This window comes from Ylistrum balloti, unplaced genomic scaffold, assembly GCF_031769215.1.
Source record: "Ylistrum balloti isolate Yb309-2 unplaced genomic scaffold, AGI_CSIRO_Ybal_v1 Utg370066, whole genome shotgun sequence".
NCBI lineage: Eukaryota > Metazoa > Mollusca > Bivalvia > Pectinida > Pectinidae > Ylistrum > Ylistrum balloti.
The window spans coordinates 675182-697073 of NW_026782111.1; the positions used below are offsets into that span (position 1 = coordinate 675182).

The following is a 21892-nucleotide window of genomic DNA, read 5'->3' on the forward strand; positions in this document are numbered from 1 at the left end:
ATTCAATGTCATTTATCTCCTATTTAATTGTCAGTAATATTTCATATACGCATGTCCTCTGTACGTACAGGATGGGTGAACACTCTTTGTGGCGGTCAGTCTAACGGAGCTAAAGGATTCATGTTTTTCAAGGTTGATGTTGATTTGACAGAAGAAGGCATAGGTAACGTCATTTTAATGTTTATAACATGCTGTAAAAACTGCTGGCTGAAATGTTCACAGTTTTTTTACTCAGTACACACAAAATTAATGAAATTAAATCATACTCTTCAGCGGTATAAACATGTAAATAATACACTACGTGCATACTCTTTAGTGTTCAGGGTTCACAATAATTTTGTCAGTAGAATATTACCTAGACAACCTCAGTTGAAGACTCCAGGTATGTGGTTTGACTTTACCAGCCTGTGGTGGTTTGTGTTTCTCGGTTTCTCAGGAGACTGAGAAATACACCTCTCTGTGCTGATGTGACCGTATCCTTGGGTAGGATGCTTTACCCAGGTTGCTCTGGATGGCATGGCCTCCTGTATGTTGTTCAGTGAGGTAATCAACGATAAACCCAATAAACAAACTAACAAACTAGTGTCTAAGTGATAGATATTTGATGCTTTCCTCTAAAATTTGACACATTCTTTGTTTACTCCAAGACTGACATTTGTAGCTACTGAATGAACACTTTTGTCTCATGCTAGTTTTAAAAAAGCAACATCTTTTCTCAGTCTTTTCTCAAGATATTTCAATATTTGAATTAAAACTGTGGAAAATCAATACCTTCAATATAAAAACATCAAAAAATTCAATATTGGTAAAAAACAACCTTTACAGTGTTTCCCAAAAAGGACAAACACTGGTATTGGATTCATGAGAGAATTTGGATCTTGTACAATCAGTACTTTAGAGACTTCCAATTACAATGATCTATAGATAAATTGATGTTTAAGTAAAGGTATTAAAAGTTTGGTACTAATGGCTTTTTTTGGACACAGATAAGAATTTTACACTCAAATCAATGATATGGCCAGATGTCGATTTGGTGGAAAGATTTATACAAATTCTGGGTGTAGAACATGTAAATGAATGATCTGGCCACATATTAATTTTTGATAAAAAGATTTATATAATTCTGATTGTAGAACATGTGGATGACATTGTCACACTGACTTACCAGTATGTTAATTTGTTACGGAAGTCTGGGCCACAGGAGTGGATATTCAAGGAATGTCAGGTGAGCCCAACATTTGACATACAGTATATACATATAGGTGATTTCAGTTTAATGAAACAATAGAAATTGGATGTGTTTTGTTGTAAACTATGTAAATAGAATATTTGTTTTAGTTTTCCATCCGTCTGTCTTTCCTTCAGTCTGTAAGACATTTTGGTTTCTTCTTCCGGGGGAGGAATTGGTAAATGTTGTCTCTGACTTGAGTGTTCTGGGTGGGTTTATCACAAGACTATGATATGGTGATATATAGTGTTCTGATATTTTCGATTTTTTTTTATGTAAACTGTTATCAATTTTGGTAGGCATATTAGCAGGAATGGGCGTGGTGCTGCACAAATATGGCAGGTTTTGTATGTAGTTCCACTGCACTGTTGTGATGTAGTGCTCAAACTTCATACATATACACATCCTAAAGCATACTTACTAGACTAGGACATCAAATGTAGGTCGCTGTGACATTTATTCCAAATTTTGACATTGATTGTTAAATTGTTTAAAATACTGTTTCCATAAATGTTGGAAAAACAGCTAAATATGATGGACTGCATGTTTTCCAATTGGTTCTTTTCAGGATCTAAGTGCCATGACCTTTAGGTTCAAGGACAAGGAAAAACCTAGAAACTATGTGTCTGGTCTTTCTGGCAGTTTACATGTAAGCAAGCTATGATCGTTTTCTTAATTTGTTTTTTAAATTTATGAAATGAATTTTGATTTAGTTGCTTTTCTCCTGTTTTCAACAACAGTGAAGGTTTAGACTATCATTTGTATTACTACTTTGCTAGATGTCATGAAGTTGAACTTGATCGAAAGCATGTAAAAATAATAAAACTACTAATTGCCTCAGGTGTCAGGATGTTAACACAGATCTGTCAAAAATTTCAAGGCTTAGAGGGATTTTTAAAAATTTTGACATTTATTTTATCTTCAATTTTCATGTGATTTTAATATTGTTTGTAAAGTGTTGTTGCAATAGAGAATGTTAAAAAAGAGGAATTATGACACTAATTCAAAAGATGATTTTCAGATGTTGGTTACATTTGTCGTTCTGTTACAGGACTATCCAGAGACAGAAGCACTAAGTGGACCTTACCTCCTCACAGAATTCCGTCCAGACCTCATCAACATGATCCTGGAAAAAATCACACCTGATAACATGAGGTAACAAAAATGTTCATTAAGCTCAGTCTGATGTCAAAGCTGTGGAAAGGTAGAGGTCTTTGTTGTCTGTCAGGACACATTGATAGAGGTTGCTGCTGTATGTCAGGACTCATTGATAGGGGTTGCTGATGTCTGTCAGGACACATAGATAGGGGTAGCTGCTGTCTGTCAGGACACATAGATAGGGGACACTGCTGTCTGTCAGGACACATAGATAGGGGTTGCTACTGTCTGTCAGGACCCATAGATAGGGGTAGCTGCTGTCTGTCAGGACACATAGATAAGGGTAGCTGCTGTCTGTCAGGACACATAGATAGGGGTTGCTGCTGTCTGTCAGGACACATAGATAGGGGTAGCTGCTTTCTGTCAGGACTCATTGATAGGGGTAGCTGATGTCTGTCAGGACACATAGATAAGGGTAGCTGCTGTCTGTCAGGACCCATAGATAGGGGTAGCTGCTGTCTGTCAGGACTCATAGATAGGGGTTCCTGCTTTCTGTCAGGACTCATTGATAGGGGTAGCTGATGTCTGTCAGGACACATAGATAAGGGTAGCTGCTGTCTGTCAGGACTCATTGATAGGGGTTGCTGCTGTCTGTCAGGACCCATAGATAGGGGTAGCTGCTGTCTGTCAGGACACATAGATAGAGGTTGCTGCTGTCTGTCAGGACTCATTGATAGGGGTAGCTGCTGTCTGTCAGGACACATAGATAAGGGTAGCTGCTGTCTGTCAGGACCCATAGATAGGGGTAGCTGCTGTCTGTCAGGACTCATAGATAGGGGTTCCTGCTGTCTGTCAGGACTCATAGATAGGGGATGCTGCTGTCTGTAAGGACACATAGATAGGGGTTGCTGCTGTCTGTCAGGACTCATTGATAGGGGTTGCTGCTGTCTGTCAGGACCCATAGATAGGGGTAGCTGCTGTCTGTCAGGACACATAGATAGGGGTTGCTGCTGTCTGTCAGGACTCATTGATAGGGGTAGCTGCTGTCTGTCAGGACACATAGATAGGGGTTGCTGATGTCTGTCAGGACCCATAGATAGGGGTAGCTGCTGTCTGTCAGGACACATAGATAAGGGTAGCTGCTGTCTGTCAGGACACATAGATAGGGGTTGCTGCTGTCTGTCAGGACTCATAGATAGGGGTTCCTGCTGTCTGTCAGGACTCATAGATAGGGGTTGCTGCTGTCTGTAAGGACACATAGATAGGGGTTGCTGCTGTCTGTCAGGACTCATTGATAGGGGTTGCTGCTGTCTGTCAGGACACATAGATAGGGGTAGCTGCTTTCTGTCAGGACTCATTGATAGGGGTAGCTGATGTCTGTCAGGACACATAGATAAGGGTAGCTGCTGTCTGCCAGGACCCATAGATAGGGGTTGCTGCTGTCTGTCAGGACACATAGATAGGGGTAGCTGCTGTCTGTCAGGACACATAGATAGAGGTAGCTGCTGTCTGTCAGGACACATAGATAGGGGTAGCTGATGTCTGTCAGGACACATAGATAGAGGTTGCTGCTGTCTGTCAGGACACATAGATAGAGGTAGCTGCTGTCTGTCAGGACACATAGATAGGGGTAGCTGATGTCTGTCAGGACACATAGATAGGGGTTGCTGCTGTCTGTCAGGACTCATAGATAGGGGTTCCTGCTGTCTGTCAGGACTCATAGATAGGGGTTGCTGCTGTCTGTAAGGATACATAGATAGGGGTTGCTGCTGTCTGTCAGGACTCATTGATAGGGGTTGCTGCTGTCTGTCAGGACACATAGATAGGGGTTGCTGCTGTCTGTCAGGACACATAGATAGGGGTAGCTGCTTTCTGTCAGGACTCATTGATAGGGGTAGCTGATGTCTGTCAGGACACATAGATAAGGGTAGCTGCTGTCTGTCAGGACCCATAGATAGGGGTAGCTGCTGTCTGTCAGGACTCATAGATAGGGGTTCCTGCTGTCTGTCAGGACTCATAGATAGGGGATGCTGCTGTCTGTAAGGACACATAGATAGGGGTACTGCTGTATGTATTGACACATATATACGTGGCACTGCTGTATGTATTGACACATATATATGGAGCACTGCTGTAGGTATTGACACTTGGATAGGAGGTGCTGTATGTATTGACACATAGATACGGGGCGGTGCTGTATGTATTGACACATAGATACGGGGCGGTGCCGTATGTATTGACACATAGATACGGGGCACTGTTATTTGTTTTGATATAAAGAGTTGTCACTGTACATGTAAAAAGACTAGGTGCTGCAATTTTATAAACAATGTTTATCAAAGTCAGCTGTTTTAATCCTATTGTTAATAGATAAAATTGGATGGTTGAATGTCTGATATGGTAATGTTCATGTTTTCCATTTGTTCATAGGATTGGTGTTATTGGGAAAAAGTTCCAGGAACGGGTCAACCAGAAAGAAAAGTGGTATGGTACAGAGTACTTGGTTGAAGAATTAACCGAGGCAAAACTTCAGGTAGGTAAACAGGTAAAACTTACATGTAGGTCAGGCAAAACATTAATGTAAATTAGTTAAAAATTCGGTTCATTGAAACTCACGAAGAAGTTAGTTAAAACGCACAGGTAGGTAGGTTAAAACTCTATAATCGGTAAAGTTATACAATTAATTAGTAAAACTCACGGGTAGGTTGGTTTAGGTAAGTACAAAGTGGCCCAGTTGTAGATATAGAAATGTTGTACCTGAAAATTTAATAAAATAGAAGACAATCTCTTCACATCATCAGCTAACCAGGTTGAAGAATTACTTTTCTAGTACCTGGTACTGCTGAAAAAATTACTAATTTTGATATGAACCTTGTCTAAAACAAACATTAAAAGTTTTATAAATGAGTTTCTCTAATGTCACTGCTAAAATGATTTTAAATGCATGGTTTATGTTGTTCTGATAGTTGAGCACTGTTGTTGTTGATACTTACAATATTTGCTCGGTCACATTTTGAAACCTATATTTATCATTAGTTATTCTCTTTCAGCAATGGGCTTCCTGTGGACTGAATGACAAACTCACACTGCCAGCTAGAAATGAGTTCATACCAACAGTCTTTGATCTGGCACCTCGAGAAGTTGATGTTAGTGCAAAATTTATCTTGCACTAATGTAATGTTTATACATTTTTTTAAATACAGGGATTTATCTATACAGTTCTTCAGCTGATATTGTAGATAGCATGAAAGTATACCATTGATAAATTCAACAATTGTGACATCTCAGAAAAATGTTGGTATTCCAATTATTGTTCTTTTAAATGCAAATACAAATTTGTATAGAAAGACAAGTTCATTATTTTCTCCAAAAGTGTTTTAGTTATATTGAATAATTGATATGACTAGGGCAATTAATTTGCATCACAATAGTAATCAATTTACATCAATATGGCGTACAGTCTGTCACCTTAGTAGTTAGATGATTTAACCAATGGAAGCAGTCATGCACAGCAAGAATTTTATTTAATAGCAATAGCTCCATTTAGAAAAAGAAATCAATGATAAGATGAGCATTTTTGCCCAAATTTCTCACCACAGAGGGTCCAAGTAAAATAGTCTATACAGATTCTTTATCTTTAGAGTCTTTTTGGCAATAACTTGTTAATCTTTGATTCATTTTATTTTTTCATTTTAGCCAAGTCCTCTCCCAGAAATGGTAAAGGTAAGTGAGGATTGTAATGTAGTATTAAGTACATGTATTTTACTGCCATGGAACACTGCTTTCTTACAGTAACTATGGTAATAAACACAATATTTGTTCCAACATTACTTACTGTAAAATCATAAATTTTCAGGGGGCTCAATTTTTCTGGTTTTTGAAAAAAATGCATATTTCATGGACATTTGACTTTGTGGATAAATATAAATCTGTATATGTACTTAATTTACAAATTGAACAGTTCAGGGATATATGTATTTGTATATTAAAAGTATGCACAAAACCAACGAAAATAAATCCTCCATGAAAATTAATGGTTTTACAGTATTGTATGTAGGGTATGGACTTTAAACATGACTATGAAAGAGTTTTTATTGTTAATTTTATTTAACAGCTTATTTCTTAATACAATTCTTAAAAGCAGTTCTGGAGAAGAAGAATTTTTCCTAATCATTTTTTTGTGGGAGGAGGGGGTTACTATTATCCGTATATATTAGTACTGCCCCATTAGGTTCTGTTCCATTTTCGTGTCAAGTCTTGAGAACATCTTAATAAATTTTAGTTCTTTTACCCCATTGTATCATCAAATGAATTCATATGATATTCACAAATGGGTGTCAAAACTTGTTTCCATGTGAGTGTCATGTAGACATTTTCCATTTTATGAAAATATATGAAATAAATTCATTACTTTTTTAGGACGGTGCCCTCACGCGGTTGTGGTTTAAACAAGATGACACCTTCCTTCTTCCAAAAGCCTGCATCAACTTTGAAATCAGCAGGTAAAACAGATGCAATTACTTTCAATTCAGATCATATTTCTAAGAAATCCATGTGAATACATTTTATAGTTAACAGAATTCGATGCACCATTATTAGAGCCCTTAGTATATTAAAGGGTTTTGGCCATGATTTTTCATAGTTCTATATAATGCATTAATGTATGAAGTCCACAGCATCTCATCTAACAGACGATGGCGAAAGTAAGTTCTGCCTCCTTTAGTTTTGTGAATATGCATATTTTGAGGACAGAACAAGATGAGATGGCAAGTTGTGTCAATACGTTACTTCAGTGATAGATTCTATTTACCTAATAACTAGTTAAATGGTTATTTGTATCTTTTGTGAACTTGATATAATCACAAAATGGACAAAATGGAACTTGTTCAGAGTCCATTGTCACACACTCTATGTGCATTTACCACAAATATGATAATAAATATATTTATAAATCAGACATTTCATCCTGCCTTTGAGATAATTTCATCATTTTCAATCAATTAACAACTCTTTTGTACTCTGAAAATTTTATGTGTACATAAATATCAAAATTTGGACTTTAGTATTCAAATGCTATTGTAACAATTTTGTAACAACAATCAAAGTTTGTGATAAAAACTTGTATTTAAAGGTACAGGAAATCCAACATTTAAAATCTTTCCATTCATTTTAGTTTACAGGGTGTATGCTTTTACTGCTAAATTGTCATTGGGATTCACAATTTTTATCAATTAGTCCTGGATTTAATTCTCTTGTTTACATTTGGATTTTTGACACATGTACACAAACCAATTTTATACCTCCAAAACTGATGTGCAGAAATCATTAAAAAAACCCGCTGAATTATTATGTTCCATAAAAGTGACAGCTGTTCTAACTACAAACACGTATCCAGAGATGTGTTGTTGAATAATTAGATATCGCTTGCCCATGATCCTTTGATGCAGATTTTCCACTAATCTCGTTTTATTTGAAACAGTTTTATTTTCCTCTAGTTTGTAAAGAATGATACTTACTGTTTGGTCAAAGTAGAATATTTATTGTCAATCAAGAATATCACTATTAAGCTGGATCATACACATTACTGTTTTACAAAGTTGACTTGGTCAGTCAAAGTAACACTTGGATGTCACATGTGGGCCGCAGTGACTGGGTGGTTAAGGTGCCTGACAGTCTTTATCAGTAGCCTTCCACCTTTAGGTTGCAGGTTCCAGGCCTATGTGGGATAGCCACCAGGTACTGGCCACAGGTTGATGGTTTTTCTCTGGGAACTGCAGATTTCCTCCAACACCCAAACTTGTCATGCCCTTAAATGACCTGGGCTAGGCTTTCCTCCACCACCCAAACTTGTCATGCCCTTAAATGACTTGGGCTGTTAGTAGTTGTAAAGCAACAATAAACCTGGTATCACATGTATGATGTGATCAGTCACCTCCTTAAATTATTCACTTGTGTGTTACAAGCACTTTGAACTGTAAAACTAGGTATCTGGACATATGTAAAACTAGGTATCGGGACATTTAAGTGGCACCATACCAGTGGTAATGCTATTTAGATTAAGATGCAAAGCAATTTAATGAAACCAAAATTTCTTGCGAAAACCCTTTAGTTACTTTTTAGACATCAATGAATATATTGAGGTTGTCTCCTAAGCAATGATATATAAAAGTATTTAAACAGACAGCTACCAGTATGATTTATAATCTATAATCTGAGATCTTGATTATGACTGAAATATTCACAGATTTTACTTTACATTTAAGTCTGCCATCTGTCATCATCAGGTGGTCGTCTTTGTTCATCGTGTGCCTGCTCGTTTGTAAACAATTTGTGTTTTAACTGGTTCTTAAGAAACCTTAGATGGATATTACTCATATTTCATATGAAGGTTCCCCTTGGTCCCTTGCTGTGGCCTTTTAAATTTAGAATGGTTCAGAAAAACAAAATGGCCGACAGACAACCATCTTTTAATCTGGAGATTATTATTACTATTTCTTGAGAGGAATTTTCTAATGTATAATTAAGAACAAAAACAGAGGAAATATGACAAAAGGAGTGAAAAGATCCAACTTTTAAAGAATAAAGATCAAACGATGGTTGGTGCAAAGATCCTTCTGGGATCTCATTACTGTTTACAAATAATAATCCTAAGAATATATTCGTTACCTGAAGTGTGTCCCATCACTGACTATCTGACCAGTCAATATAAGAGAATTGTAATCTTTTCCTGCAATGAGATTTCAAAGGAAATTGAGTTTGTTTTCCTCTGTTTCAGTCCATTGGCATACTCTGATCCAACCAACTGCAACATGACCAATCTGTTTGTAACGCTGTTCAAAGATGCATTAAATGAGTATGCATATGACGCTGAGCTGGCTGGTTTACACTACGACCTCAACTGTACCATCTACGGCATGTCTGTCAGTGTCTACATTCTCCCTCACTTAACTTGTGTGGTGCCAGGTTTAAGAAAATTTTAAAGATCCTGATTTTTTTATTTTGTCATATATCATTTTCAGGGTTATTTAGGACATTTCAAATAGGTGAAATAGGAGTAGATTAGAAAAGAACAATTGAAAAATACCTTACTGGGTCTCAAACAACCATTCACTCACTAAACGAATCTCATACCATTAGGTTAAATGAAGACTTCTTCACAAGTTTTCCTCACCCCAAACTCCATCAAATGCAGCCAATACCTAGGTTTGTTGGCTCCAATAAAACCCATTAAATTTCCTATAGCTGACACTGGAAGTGGTCAACAATGCTAATTTTGTGATTAGTGGAAATTGCTTAAAGTTTTCACCCCAAATAGAACCACTACTCAGAAAAATCTGAGAATGTTTGAGGGAGAATATGACATGTTTCTTTGAGCTTGGAGTACTTATAAATAAACCTATATTGAATATTTATCAATTCATGCAAGCTGTATTGTCAGTGTAAATTTCCTTTCTGATATAAATATGTACTGGTTATGTTTAAATGGCTGTATATGTATATACATATATATTTCTGAAAACAAATCGTTGATATATTTGCCCTACAATATACCCAGGGCTTCCACCCATTACTTAAAATTCAAGGACATAAGTAGGGCGTTGATAAATACTATATATATTTGGTACTTCTTGAATGTGAAATACTGTAAAATCATTCTTTTTTGTGGGGGATTTATTTCTGTTGATTTCATGGATACTGTTAATCAAAAGTCATATGTCCACCAACTCTCATAATTAGTATAAATACATTTATGGAACGAATTTTATCCAGGAAATGAAATGTCCACAAAATAGTGATTTTGAAAAATCATGGAAATTGAGTCCCATGAAAGTGTATGATGTTTACAGTAGTAAGGATCTGTGTCAAAGTTCTTTGATGTTATCATATATATATATATATCTACATGTATACATAGATTCTCAATCTATATATACTTCAAACTATTTGTAAACATTATAAACACTGTAAGTAGTTAATACTAAAATGCTGAATCACTGTTGATAATCTGGATACTACTACATTAGTGGTGTTTTTCATAGACAGGGAGTTTCTTGTTGGAAGGTTATTATCATATACTACCAAATAAGACATGATTCATAGAGGGACTATATGACAGTGTGTGATTTATAATGGTTGTTATTTTAAACAGGTTGTAATGTAATATTTTATCTTCGATGTAATGATCTCCTGATAAGTGTAGATATGAGGACCTCCTGATAAGTGTAGATATGATGACCTCCTAATAAGTGTAGATATGACGATCTCCTGATAAGTGTAAATACATGAATTGATTCTAGCTATATATTGTGAAACTGGCTCACAGTTACAGTTTTATGAAATAATGTTGTAATGGCTGTTTACATATTATGATACTGACCAGTTATTCTTTAATTCCTGTTCTACTTTTACAGCTGGCTGTGGGAGGCTATAATGAAAAACAGGATGTGCTCCTTCGGAAAATTATGGAAAAGTTGACGACGTTTAAAGTTGATCCAAAACGTTTTGCTATATTCAAGGAAATGGTAATTTTCATGGGTCAAAATTATCACAATTTTCTTTTAAAGCAATAAAATAGTATTTTTAGGAATTAAGTATTGGTAATCAGGATGTAAGATGACCTCCTGGTAATCTGGATGTAAGATGACCTCTTATACACATACATGTTATTCTTTCTTTTTGCAATCATGTTAATGTACAATGAATTAGCAAAAACTGTCCCATGAAAATAATTGTCTATACAGTAATTAAGTATACAAGGTCTTTTGTCTATATATTAGTTAAATGGCAATATGTTTAGTCAGTTATCAACTTTCACGTCAAAAGTTGGTGGTCTATTTCAAATGTCTTAAGTTGATGGATTTACTTTACAAAAGTAAAACTACTGTGAATGTACTTTATTTAGCTCATTAACACATTTCGACAAATTACAGCAACGATGACTTTGCACATCAGTAATAATTGCTTTGTATAAATAATGTACAGAAGTAACACTTAGTGCACTCATAATTTATCACAATGCTTTCACCGTGAAAAAAGCACTAAAATAAGACTCGTGCTGAAATAAGTAGAGTTACAGTTTTACTTCACAATGTTTGTGATCTATTTTTAGTATGCAAGGTCAATGCGAAACTTTCAAGCTGAGCAGCCTCACAGACATGCAATTTACTACACGAATATCCTAATGTCAGAGGTCAAGTGGACCAATGAAGAGCTGATGCAAGCTCTGGAAGGTAGGTTACCAGAGGTAAAAGGTCAAGTGGATCAATTAGGATCTGATGCAAGTTCTGGAAGGTAGGATGTCAAAGGTCAAGTGGACCAACAAGGAACTGATGTGAGCTCTTGAAGGTAGGTTTCCTGAGGTCAGAGATGAAGTGAACCAATGAGGAGCTGGTGCCAGCTCTAGAAGGTAGGTTACCAGAGGTCAAAGGTCAAGTGGACCAGTGAGGAGCTGACGCAAGCTCAGGAAGGTAGATTACAAGAGGTCAAAGATCAAGTGGACCATTGGAGGTGTTCATAAATTATCATAAGACAGGTGAACAAGTCGGAGATAATTTCTTTGTTGATGATAAATAACTTAACCTTAGAGATTAGATAAGTTTACATTTTGAATGAATAAGGTGCTTATCATATTGACTTATATGGCTGTTGGTTTTAGTTATGGTCAGTTAGAATCAGTTGGAGATACTGTTTTGTAGATATCACTGATGAGAAGCTACAGGCCTTTATACCAGATCTGCTGTCCAAACTCTACCTAGAGGGACTCATTTATGGGAACTTTACCAAACAGGTAGGGGGTATTTACCTAGACAGCTTTATAAATAAATTTTCTCTCAAAATGTTAACATGCCGTTTTAAATACACATTTCATAAATTATCAGTAAGTTTTGCCCTGATGTTGGAATTATTGTTTATAAATGCAAATTGTTTTTGGTTCTTCTCACTAATTATCAACATGATGTATGGATTAAGCCTCTAGATTAACTCCTGTGTCATTTTATTGGAAATGAATTAGTCTAATATATTTGTGTTATAGAAAGCTCTTGAGGTGACAGAAATGATTGAAGACATTCTACAAAAGCAGAGTGGAACTAGGTCACTGCTACCTAGTCAGAAAAAACATTTCAGAGAGCTACAAATGCCAGACGGTAAGTAAAGTGAAAACAATAGCATCAATAAGCCCATGTCTAGTAATAAGCTCACCTACATGATTAAAGTGTTGTTCAGGAGAATTACTAATACCTTCTATTTTATTGTGCTGCAATAAGCCCACTCCTGACTACATGTTTGTTATTTTACAGGGTGTTACTATGTGTGTGAGGAGAAAAACCAGGTACACAAGAGTTCTAGTATAGAGATTTACTACCAGTGTGGTGTACAACTCACCAATACCAACATGCTGTTAGAACTCTTCATACAGATCATCGGTGAACCATGCTTCGATATACTACGTACCAAGGAACAACTAGGTAATTAGGTCTTATTTGAAATTAAGTTTTGATATGAAAAGTCACTATGTAGGAAGTTTGTTAATCTGGACACATATTTTTTGCTTTTTTACAGAAAAATTTAAAAGAAAAAAGATTTTATTTCCCACTGAAATCATGAAACAAAGTGTAGATTTTTTTTTCAAAGTTTTCAAAGTTACTTATTTCAATTTTTTACTTTGGAATATCGCTAAAAATGGAACCCCCTGGACAATATATAGCTGTCTACTCCATAAAAAGCTTGAGTACACAATCATTTGTAGATATGTATTATGTATATACATCTTATTTTTGGTAAAATAATAGAAAAAGTATGAGTCTTCATACTTTTTAATGAAATCTAGCATGTTAAGTGTTGTTTGGTGAAATTTTACCATAATACTCATTGAAAAGACTGTTCTATATCAACATGTGGTTGTTGTTTTCTGAACAGGATACATTGTGTTCAGTGGAATACGTCGTACCAGCGGTGTTCAGGGCATGAGAATCATCGTACAGTCTGACCGTAAACCACAATATGTGGAGAACAGAGTTGAGGCTTTTCTTCAGAGCATGGATGTAAGTGTTCCTAAAGAGGGGATCACAATATAAGGTCATGGAATTAACACTACAAGGTCATGTGATCAATTTTAAAAGGTCACGTGACCTACCAATTTAAAGGTCTCCAAATGGGTAATAAACTTTCTACAGGGAAACTTTTGCAACAATTAAACTTTGATCAATACGGTTAATTGAAATAAAAATTGGAATGAAAAATATGGAAAATCCCCATTGTTTACACCTGATACCCTACCATGTATACAGAGTTACTAACATGTGTTTTCCTCTGATACCCTTCAGTATATACAGTTATTACCCATTGTTTGCCACAGATACCCCACTTTATATACAGAGTTAGTGCCAATTGTAACCTATAATACATTACATATTTTCAAACATCCCAGGCTTATATTAAAGACATGACAGAGGAAAGTTTTCAGAAGCATGTGACAGCACTGGCTGCCAAACGGCTAGAGAAACCAAAAAAGATCAGTGGACAACAGTCTCGATATTGGGGAGAAATTGTGTCTCAACAATTCAACTTTGACAGAGGTAAGCTATCTGAGTTTCTTCACAGGATACTATCGCAAGTGTCAGGATAATTTTCCTATCATTAGACTCTATTTCCTTGAGGTCATCAGGGTCATTTCAGACTTTACTCTGACCTTTTGTGCAAGGTCATATTCCTGTACTTTCCACAAGATCAAGGTCATAATCCTATCTCTAGACAATAGCTCCCTAAAGCTGCCAAGGTCACTTCCCATTGTTATGCTAAATAACTACTCAAGGTCACTAGTTACTCTATTCAAGGTCAAGGTCACAATTCATATCACTTCATTGTTATTTTATGTATCCTTTTAATTCTTCAATAAGTTACCATTGTTATTTCAGATGATATAGAAGTTGCATTCCTGAAAGGAATAAAAAAGAATGATGTTTACAGTTTTTACAAGGTTTGTATTTATTTAATTCCTGGCTTTTTGTGAAGCTCATTATATTGCTGTGTAAATCTGTATTTGAATTTCCAGCATCCAATGTGTCATACTTTTTAAGGTTTGTCAGAGCATGAAGAATTTTAGAAGTTTCTCTTTTTTATCTAAAATTTTGCTGATTCATTGATAGTAAGTAGCGAATTTCACAGTCATACAAACTTCAAAAAATGACTGGTAATACCATTGTCATTTTCAAGCTCTTCACTCTGTAAGCTCTAGACCAACTCTATTAATATTATATTGATAAAGATTATTATTCACAATGGAAAGTGACTAACATAAAAGGACCTAAAAGTAATTTTAAAGTAAACGGGAAACACCTCCTTTTCAAGAATTTGTTTGTTCCATCAGGATCATATATGTGTTGGGGCTCCTAAGAGACACAAGCTATCTGTACATGTGATGTCAACTGTAGAGGGAGCTGGCACACCAGACAGTCAGACATCCGACAGCACCCCTGACAGTCTGGCCTCAACACCAGAGCTTCCACAGGTAAGGTCACACCAGACAGTCAGACCTCGGACAACCCCTCTGACAGTCTGGCCTCCACACCAGAACTACCACAGGTAAGGCCACACCAGACAGTCAGACCTCAGACAACACCTCTGACAGTCTGGCCACCACACCAGAATGGCCACAGGTAAGGCCACACCAGACAGTCAGACCTCAGACAACACCCCTGACAGTTTGGCCTCCACACCAGAATGGCCACAGGTAAGGGCACACCAGACAGTCAGACCTCAGACAACACCCCTGACAGTCTGGCCTCCACTCCAGAATGGCCACAGGTAAGGTCACATCAGACAGTCAGACCTACAATAATACCTGTGGCAGAGACAGTTTCTCCAGTAATCTTTAATTCAAACACAAAACTGTAATGAAAATTTCATTTATTAAAAATCCTAATACATGTTCTTGTTTCATTTCAGCCGATTATTGTGAGGGACATAGCAGACTTCAAACGAGACATGGCCTTGTTTCCTCTACCAAAGCCCTACATAGACCTTCAGAAAGCCAGGTCAAAGCTCTAGACTGTGATATGTATAGTGTTATTGTTGTATTGACAGGGAATCAAAGGGCCATACTAGTTCAGTGTATATAGAGTTTGATGTGATAGAGGTTGGTATCTATAGTATACTATCTTATGTCAGAAATGTTGAGAATCTTATGAATGCTGAATATTGTTCAAGAAAGTGGAACATCTCGTGCCCGGAATGATGAAAGAAAATGTTGATTGAATATATTGTATGGGGAATGTCAAACGTCTCTTTCAAGGAATGTTTAGCATCTTTAGAATTTTGAACTTTCCTTTCATTCACAAAATTTATAACATCTTGTGTGGGGAATAAAAATGTTGACTATCTATTTCATTCAAAGAATGTTTAGAATCTAAAAAATGTTGAACTTTGGTATGAATGTTGAACATCAGATGAAAAGAATAATGACTGAAAAAAGTTGAATACTTTGTATGAAGAATGTCTGACATTTTATTAAGGAATGTTGACAATCTGAAGAATGTTGAGCTTTTCTTTTGTTCCCAGAATGTTGAAAATCTTGTGTGGGGAATAGAATTCTTAGAATATTTTGTGTCTGGAATATTGGTCATCTATCGACAGAATGTTGAACTTTTTTGAGGAATATTGAATATCTGGTGCAGGAAATGATGAATGGAGATTGTTGAATATCTTGTATGATAAATATTGAACATGTGAAGAAAGGCTTGAATATTCTGTATGAAAATGATGCTGAAGATTTCATACAGAGAATGCCACTTTCATGTATGTAATATTGAAAATTTTGTCTAATGATTGTCAAACATCTTGAATGATGGAACCTTGTTTGAATGATGATGAACACCGGGTGTTGAACAAAAGTTGTTTGGAATAGGTATTTTTTTCAGAATGTTGAACATTTTCTTGGAGGGATGTTGAAAATCTTACCGTAAAATTGTTACTTTTGTGGGGAATTTATTGTCATGGATTTCATGGGGACTCCAAATCCTCAAATTTGAAAAGTCAATGAAATGATTAATAGATTTAAGCTGACATGGATTATAGTACTAGTGAATAATTCATTCACGGAATCAAGTGCCAACAAAAATGTATATTTTTGGAAAACCACGAAATTAGAGCCCCATGAAAATGTATGATTTTGCACTCTATTAAAGATAGGCTGCAATAGTTTGATTACCTCAAATAAATTTTATTGTAATTTCATTTTAGAAATGAAATTTAAATTATGATTTTGAAATGATTATTACTTTACTTTAATAAACTTACCTCACAGATTTTAAAAACATTTAATATTAATATATTCTATTGACTACTTCACCTTCTAGGACTTTTATCAACTTCTTTATTCTGAAAATCAACTGAAGAAATATTTTTGTTGATTTCACAAGGAATGGCTGTCCTTTGCCACACTAAGTTGTATATATTGATTATGTCCGAGGGTTTCCTTTCTCCCGCCCTGGACACAGTTTTATATAATTTTGCGGAATTTCTCTACCGCTTCTTTTATCATTCATTTCATTTTCTTTGTACAAACAGAATCTGTAAACTTTTATAACTGGAAGAATTAATGGCTATTTTATTGCTTGGGGAACCTCTGCTTGTTTTGTATCCTTTCACTTTCTTGTTTTATAAGGGTTTTTTGTTGGTTTTTTTTAATTTTTTGTCTTTTGTTTGCTCTACTTTTCATTCAAAATTATGAGTATCTGATGAAGAATTCTAACTTTTGGGGTAAAACTGGACAAACTATTGTTGTAGACTTTTTCTGTTATTTGTATTCATGATTGATTTGATTTCTAAGCTCAATAAATATTTTTACTTTAAAATGACGACAGTTTTAAGAATCATAGAAATAGTTTGTACAATTCACCTGATTTTACCAGGGTTTCCTGATATTGACGACATCATGATTCGCTCACATCATGGAAACTCCTAGGATCATGTAATATTTCATAACTTTCAAATAAATCAAAATTTGTTAATTTTATTTAAAAACTTACTGAATAAAATTATGTTCTAGAATATGCATTAAATATCATTTATACATTTGAATTCATATATATGTGATGTCTGACCAATAAGGTCTATATTGTGTCCTTTAGGAGTCCCTCCCCACTCCCTCCCAGATCAAAAAAAAAAGAAAAAATATCTCTACATGATTTTGATTGAATTCAATGATCAATGAATTCTGAAGCAGTGAAGAAATATCATCCAGAAAAAAAACATCACCTTCTGTTACAACCTCTGACCTGTATACACAATGAGGTGAATGCCACCGCCTTCTTATTTTATCTCTGTGCTAGAAACACACACAAAAAATAATAAGATAAAGATGTGTCTATCTCCTTTCTTCCTTGCTCAAACCCTGTCTTGAACTTTGACCTTTGTAACCTCATGTGAAGATCTGAGGTGCATGGTGCAAAACTCTATAATCTGATAGTTTCTGTTTCACGGGAAGATGAGAAAGGTGTCTGTCTATGCTTTGGTGATGACTGTTGCATCCTTAGGATACTTTACCCTAATTGCTCTGGATTGCAAATGATGGGTCTCCTATATGTTGTTCTGTGAGGTAACAACCAGATTATGATAAAGAGACCTTGCCTCAGAATTACCCTGAATGATTAACCCAGCACCCAAACAACCCTGCCCATATTAAAGATTGAAAATTGGTTCAATGGGACAGTGACTTTAAAAGCATGCTTTATTTTATGTTGTCAGCTGTAATAACACTACACTTAGATAGAATTTTTCATTCTTAAGTAAAAATTTTTCAAAGTTATTTCGACTATTTCTTGTTGTAGAGATTCTTAAATAACATTGAATGAAAATCATAAAAAATGAAAGTAGCAAAACAATAAAATGTTGTACTGTAGAGATTGCAATTATTGGTCTTTATTCAAATAATTTTTAAACATTAGCCCTTGCCACTAGTTTCCCATTTCAAAGAGTTGTCAAGGTACTGTTCTGCAATATTTGTAGATATTATATCACTGTGTGAAAGTTTACTATATGTATCTGGTTATTGTGAGATAAAATTGTGATGAGTGATAATTCACCTGGTCAGAAAACATGAGTACAAATGAAATAAATAAAATATTAGTACTGTATACAAAACCTGTCTGAGTTGTCTGTGTTAAATATTTCACTAAAGATTTTGTACTTGGCTGTACATGTTGCATTGTAACATGCATCAGTCAGCGTATTTGTCCTAAGGTGTCTGACCGCCTTTATCACCTTACACCCCTGGGTCACGGGTTCGAATCCTACGTTGGGGAGTTGCCAGTACCTAGCTGCAAGGTCGATGTTATTTCTCCGGGATTTGCAGCTTTCCTCCACCACCCAAACCTGGCACATCCTTAAATGGCCCCAGTTGTTAATGGGACGTGAAACAATAATAAACAAACAAATTGTCCAGGAGCTTGTCATGTTAACTCAGAAATGTTCAAATGAAATTGTACTTACCTTTCTTCAAGGTCACAGGGCATGCACCTTCTATTGAAATATTAGAATTTTCATACACATTTATTATTAAAAATGAAGTGCGAGAAGTGATTATGGAATTAAAGATAGAAAGAGTTGTATTGTATTATATATAAGGGTGATTTAAGAAAATCCAGCAACTTGCAGATGTAAAAATGAGTTAACTCCCTTGGATAAAAACACTTGAGGAGCATGTAGAAACATATAAGTATAAACAAGTGACTATGTTGCAGTTCTGTAAAACAAATATCAGTGATTTATATACCTTTTACATAATATTGTCATCTGAAGAAAAATTACTAGGATATGGAAATGAGTAGTTTCCAAAGGGACTTAAGTTTGTCATTCGGGGGGCATGTGTTACTGACTTACTGTCCAGAGTGTAAATCACAATGATTATAAATACTGTATATTTACTGGATCAGGGATACGAAATCTTTAATAATTATAATGTATGATCCACGAGGGCCCGGGGGGGGGGGGGGGGGGGGGCATGGTTAAATAGAGGAAAAAATTAGAATAAGCTCAAAGCTTGTTTTCCCATCCCATTGGTATCAAATGTACTTGTAATATTGTTGAAAATTGAATTTTATAAACTAAATAGAAAATGGAAATTACTTTTCTTGTGGAAATAAAACCAGAAGGAATCAAGTGTTTCATTGGAGCTAGTTTGAAATGGGACAAGGATTCTGCATACGATAACAAGAAAATGAAGGTTAATACAAAATAAAGGCGAACTCGGTTGGTACATGACATTAAATGATGATGATGTATTCAGACCTCGTTCTTTTGATGTTCACACATAATGTTAAATATATCAAGAAATATGTACGTGTTGAGAGGCTATGAAGATCAATTTGAAATAGGGGATTTGATCACATGTGGAAAATTGGTTTAAAATCAGTTGCATATAGAAATATTATAACTTTCTAAAGAAAAAAAATGTCAAGTATAAAGTGAAAAGGGCGAATAAATAATACCTTTCTTTTTTCAAATCTGACTGTCCAATAGAAACCGAATAATTACGGGACTATTTTGTTGAATAATATAGAACTTTTTGAAACAAGTTACTTACAGAATATATACTGCACTACATTTAGGGTGCATGTTGTTAAAATGTACATATACACGTGGTCATGACATTGTTCTGATATTACCCGATCTATGAAAATTACGAAGTTTATGAAATTTTCGATCACTTTGGGTTTTGCTCAGTCGCATCATCAACTTCAAAATCTAGATCGTTAACATCACTGACGAGTCCTAGAGGAGGAAACATCGGTTTGTCGCAGTTTAGTTATTGTTTGTTTCATATGTGTCCTGTGTACAGTTTTCAACACATTTATGAACAGCATACATCTGTCGAGGGCATCAGTAATCAACTGCCTTCGGAAATTGTGAAACGTAATTTTTCTTAATTCAGACATATAAACTTCGTCTTTCTTCAAGAAAATCTAGACGGGTCTGCTGTTCATTTTTGCATGGCATTAATGACCAACTGAATTCTACAAGGCAGTAGTTTTTGTTGTTGTAACACAGGTCATAGGTATACGGAAGCCGGTTAGTGCCACTTTTTTCATGAGTTAATTTTTTTTTAAGTCGTAATTACGACTTTGGTGTCGTAATTACGACATAGCTATCTTGTAATTACGACTTAGTTATCTCGATATTACGACATAATTATCTAGTGATTACGACTTAGTTATCTCGTATTTACGACATACTCTCTCGTAATTCCGATTACGTTATCTCGTATTTACGACTTAACTATCTCATAATTACGACTTTGTTATCTCGTTATTACAACTTAGTCATCTTGTGATATTACGACAAAGACCGAACTGTTTTGCGGCAATGTTTACTTTCGTCGACTCACACACGTGTTTTTGACAGATGGCATCGGGAGGTTCCCCAGCCCTGAAGGAAAAAGAAAAAGTATACATGTTTGCATAAACTTACCATTTGACGGAAGTAAACATTGCCGCAAAACAGTTCGGTCTTTGTCGTAATATCACAAGATAACCAAGTCGTAATTACTAGATAATTATGTCGTAATATCGAGATAACTAAGTTGTGATTACGAGATAGCTATGTCGTAATTACGAGATGTTTAGTCATAATTACGAGATGCTAAGTCGTAATTACGACTTTAAAAAAATTTAACTCATGAAAAAATTGGCACTAACCGGCTTCCGTATAGGTATCCCCTTCTTAAAACAGTAAGATAATTTGAACTAGTACATAGTACAGGTAATACAAATGTAAAATCTACATAACCTTAATTTCCATGGCAAGGAAATAAGTAAAATTATTCCAATTATCTTAACATTTCCATTTATAGACAATAAAGATCCTGTCTCCACAACCTCAGATCATCTAAACCTTGTTCCCAATCGGGGTTTTTAGAGATGCGGGATGGGGAAGTTTCCTGGCTGCCATCAAGATCTCACGGGAGATTTTCTATTTCTGTGTGCTGTAAGAAGTCCGAGGTGTTCGATACTTGATAGTTTGATTGGTGAAACGACTCAAGGATATCAGAATGATGGTCTGGTTGGTTGACAGGTTTTCCGGCTCCGTGACCCTGACGCGTCCGAAGATCGTCTCACCGACGAACGTCACTGTTCTGGCGACGTTAAGTTATGATCCCTTCCCCTCTTTATTTGATAAATATATAATTGACATGGCGGGTGCAGTCGATGAAGCAGAAGACGTTTCCATGGCTACGGAACACTTTTTCTTCTTCTCTTTGTACTTTTTAAGGAGTCTCCATGTAAATCACTCTTTTTTTCATATCTTGCCTAAATGAAAGAAATTGGTGTTTTCATATCTTAATTGAATGAAAATTTGAATAAAGATTATGTTGACATGTTGATATTTTCTTGTTGTTTATGTATGAAATCTGAAATTTGGTAGATAAATATGTGGAGTATTTCTCCATAATAGTTCAGTTTCAAATAGCACAGAAGTTCTTTGTTTGAGGCTAGGTTACAAGGCGTGATTTGATCGAACAGTATGGTGGTTGAGAGGTGACGCTTTCGATTTTTCGCCTTATCGTCACCA

The 21892-nt window shown here is 35.6% G+C and overlaps 1 protein-coding gene across 1 annotated transcript in view; it reads left to right on the forward strand.

Moving 5' to 3' along the window:
* Nucleotides 1-18466, forward strand: part of LOC132549558 (insulin-degrading enzyme-like) — a 33896-nt gene extending 15430 nt beyond the window's left edge. Inside the window, exons 11-29 of the mRNA XM_060213496.1 lie at nt 71-163; nt 1134-1225; nt 1797-1877; nt 2280-2383; nt 4757-4859; nt 5377-5472; nt 6023-6049; nt 6746-6828; nt 9102-9246; nt 10738-10848; nt 11436-11556; nt 12022-12113; nt 12360-12471; nt 12625-12792; nt 13244-13368; nt 13755-13902; nt 14242-14303; nt 14694-14834; nt 15272-18466. Coding sequence (XP_060069479.1) covers nt 71-163; nt 1134-1225; nt 1797-1877; nt 2280-2383; nt 4757-4859; nt 5377-5472; nt 6023-6049; nt 6746-6828; nt 9102-9246; nt 10738-10848; nt 11436-11556; nt 12022-12113; nt 12360-12471; nt 12625-12792; nt 13244-13368; nt 13755-13902; nt 14242-14303; nt 14694-14834; nt 15272-15373 — 2006 coding nt within the window. The 3' untranslated portion in view covers nt 15374-18466. The remainder of the gene's footprint in view (nt 1-70; nt 164-1133; nt 1226-1796; nt 1878-2279; nt 2384-4756; nt 4860-5376; nt 5473-6022; nt 6050-6745; nt 6829-9101; nt 9247-10737; nt 10849-11435; nt 11557-12021; nt 12114-12359; nt 12472-12624; nt 12793-13243; nt 13369-13754; nt 13903-14241; nt 14304-14693; nt 14835-15271) is intronic.
* The last annotated feature ends 3426 nt before the right edge of the window (nt 18467-21892 follow it).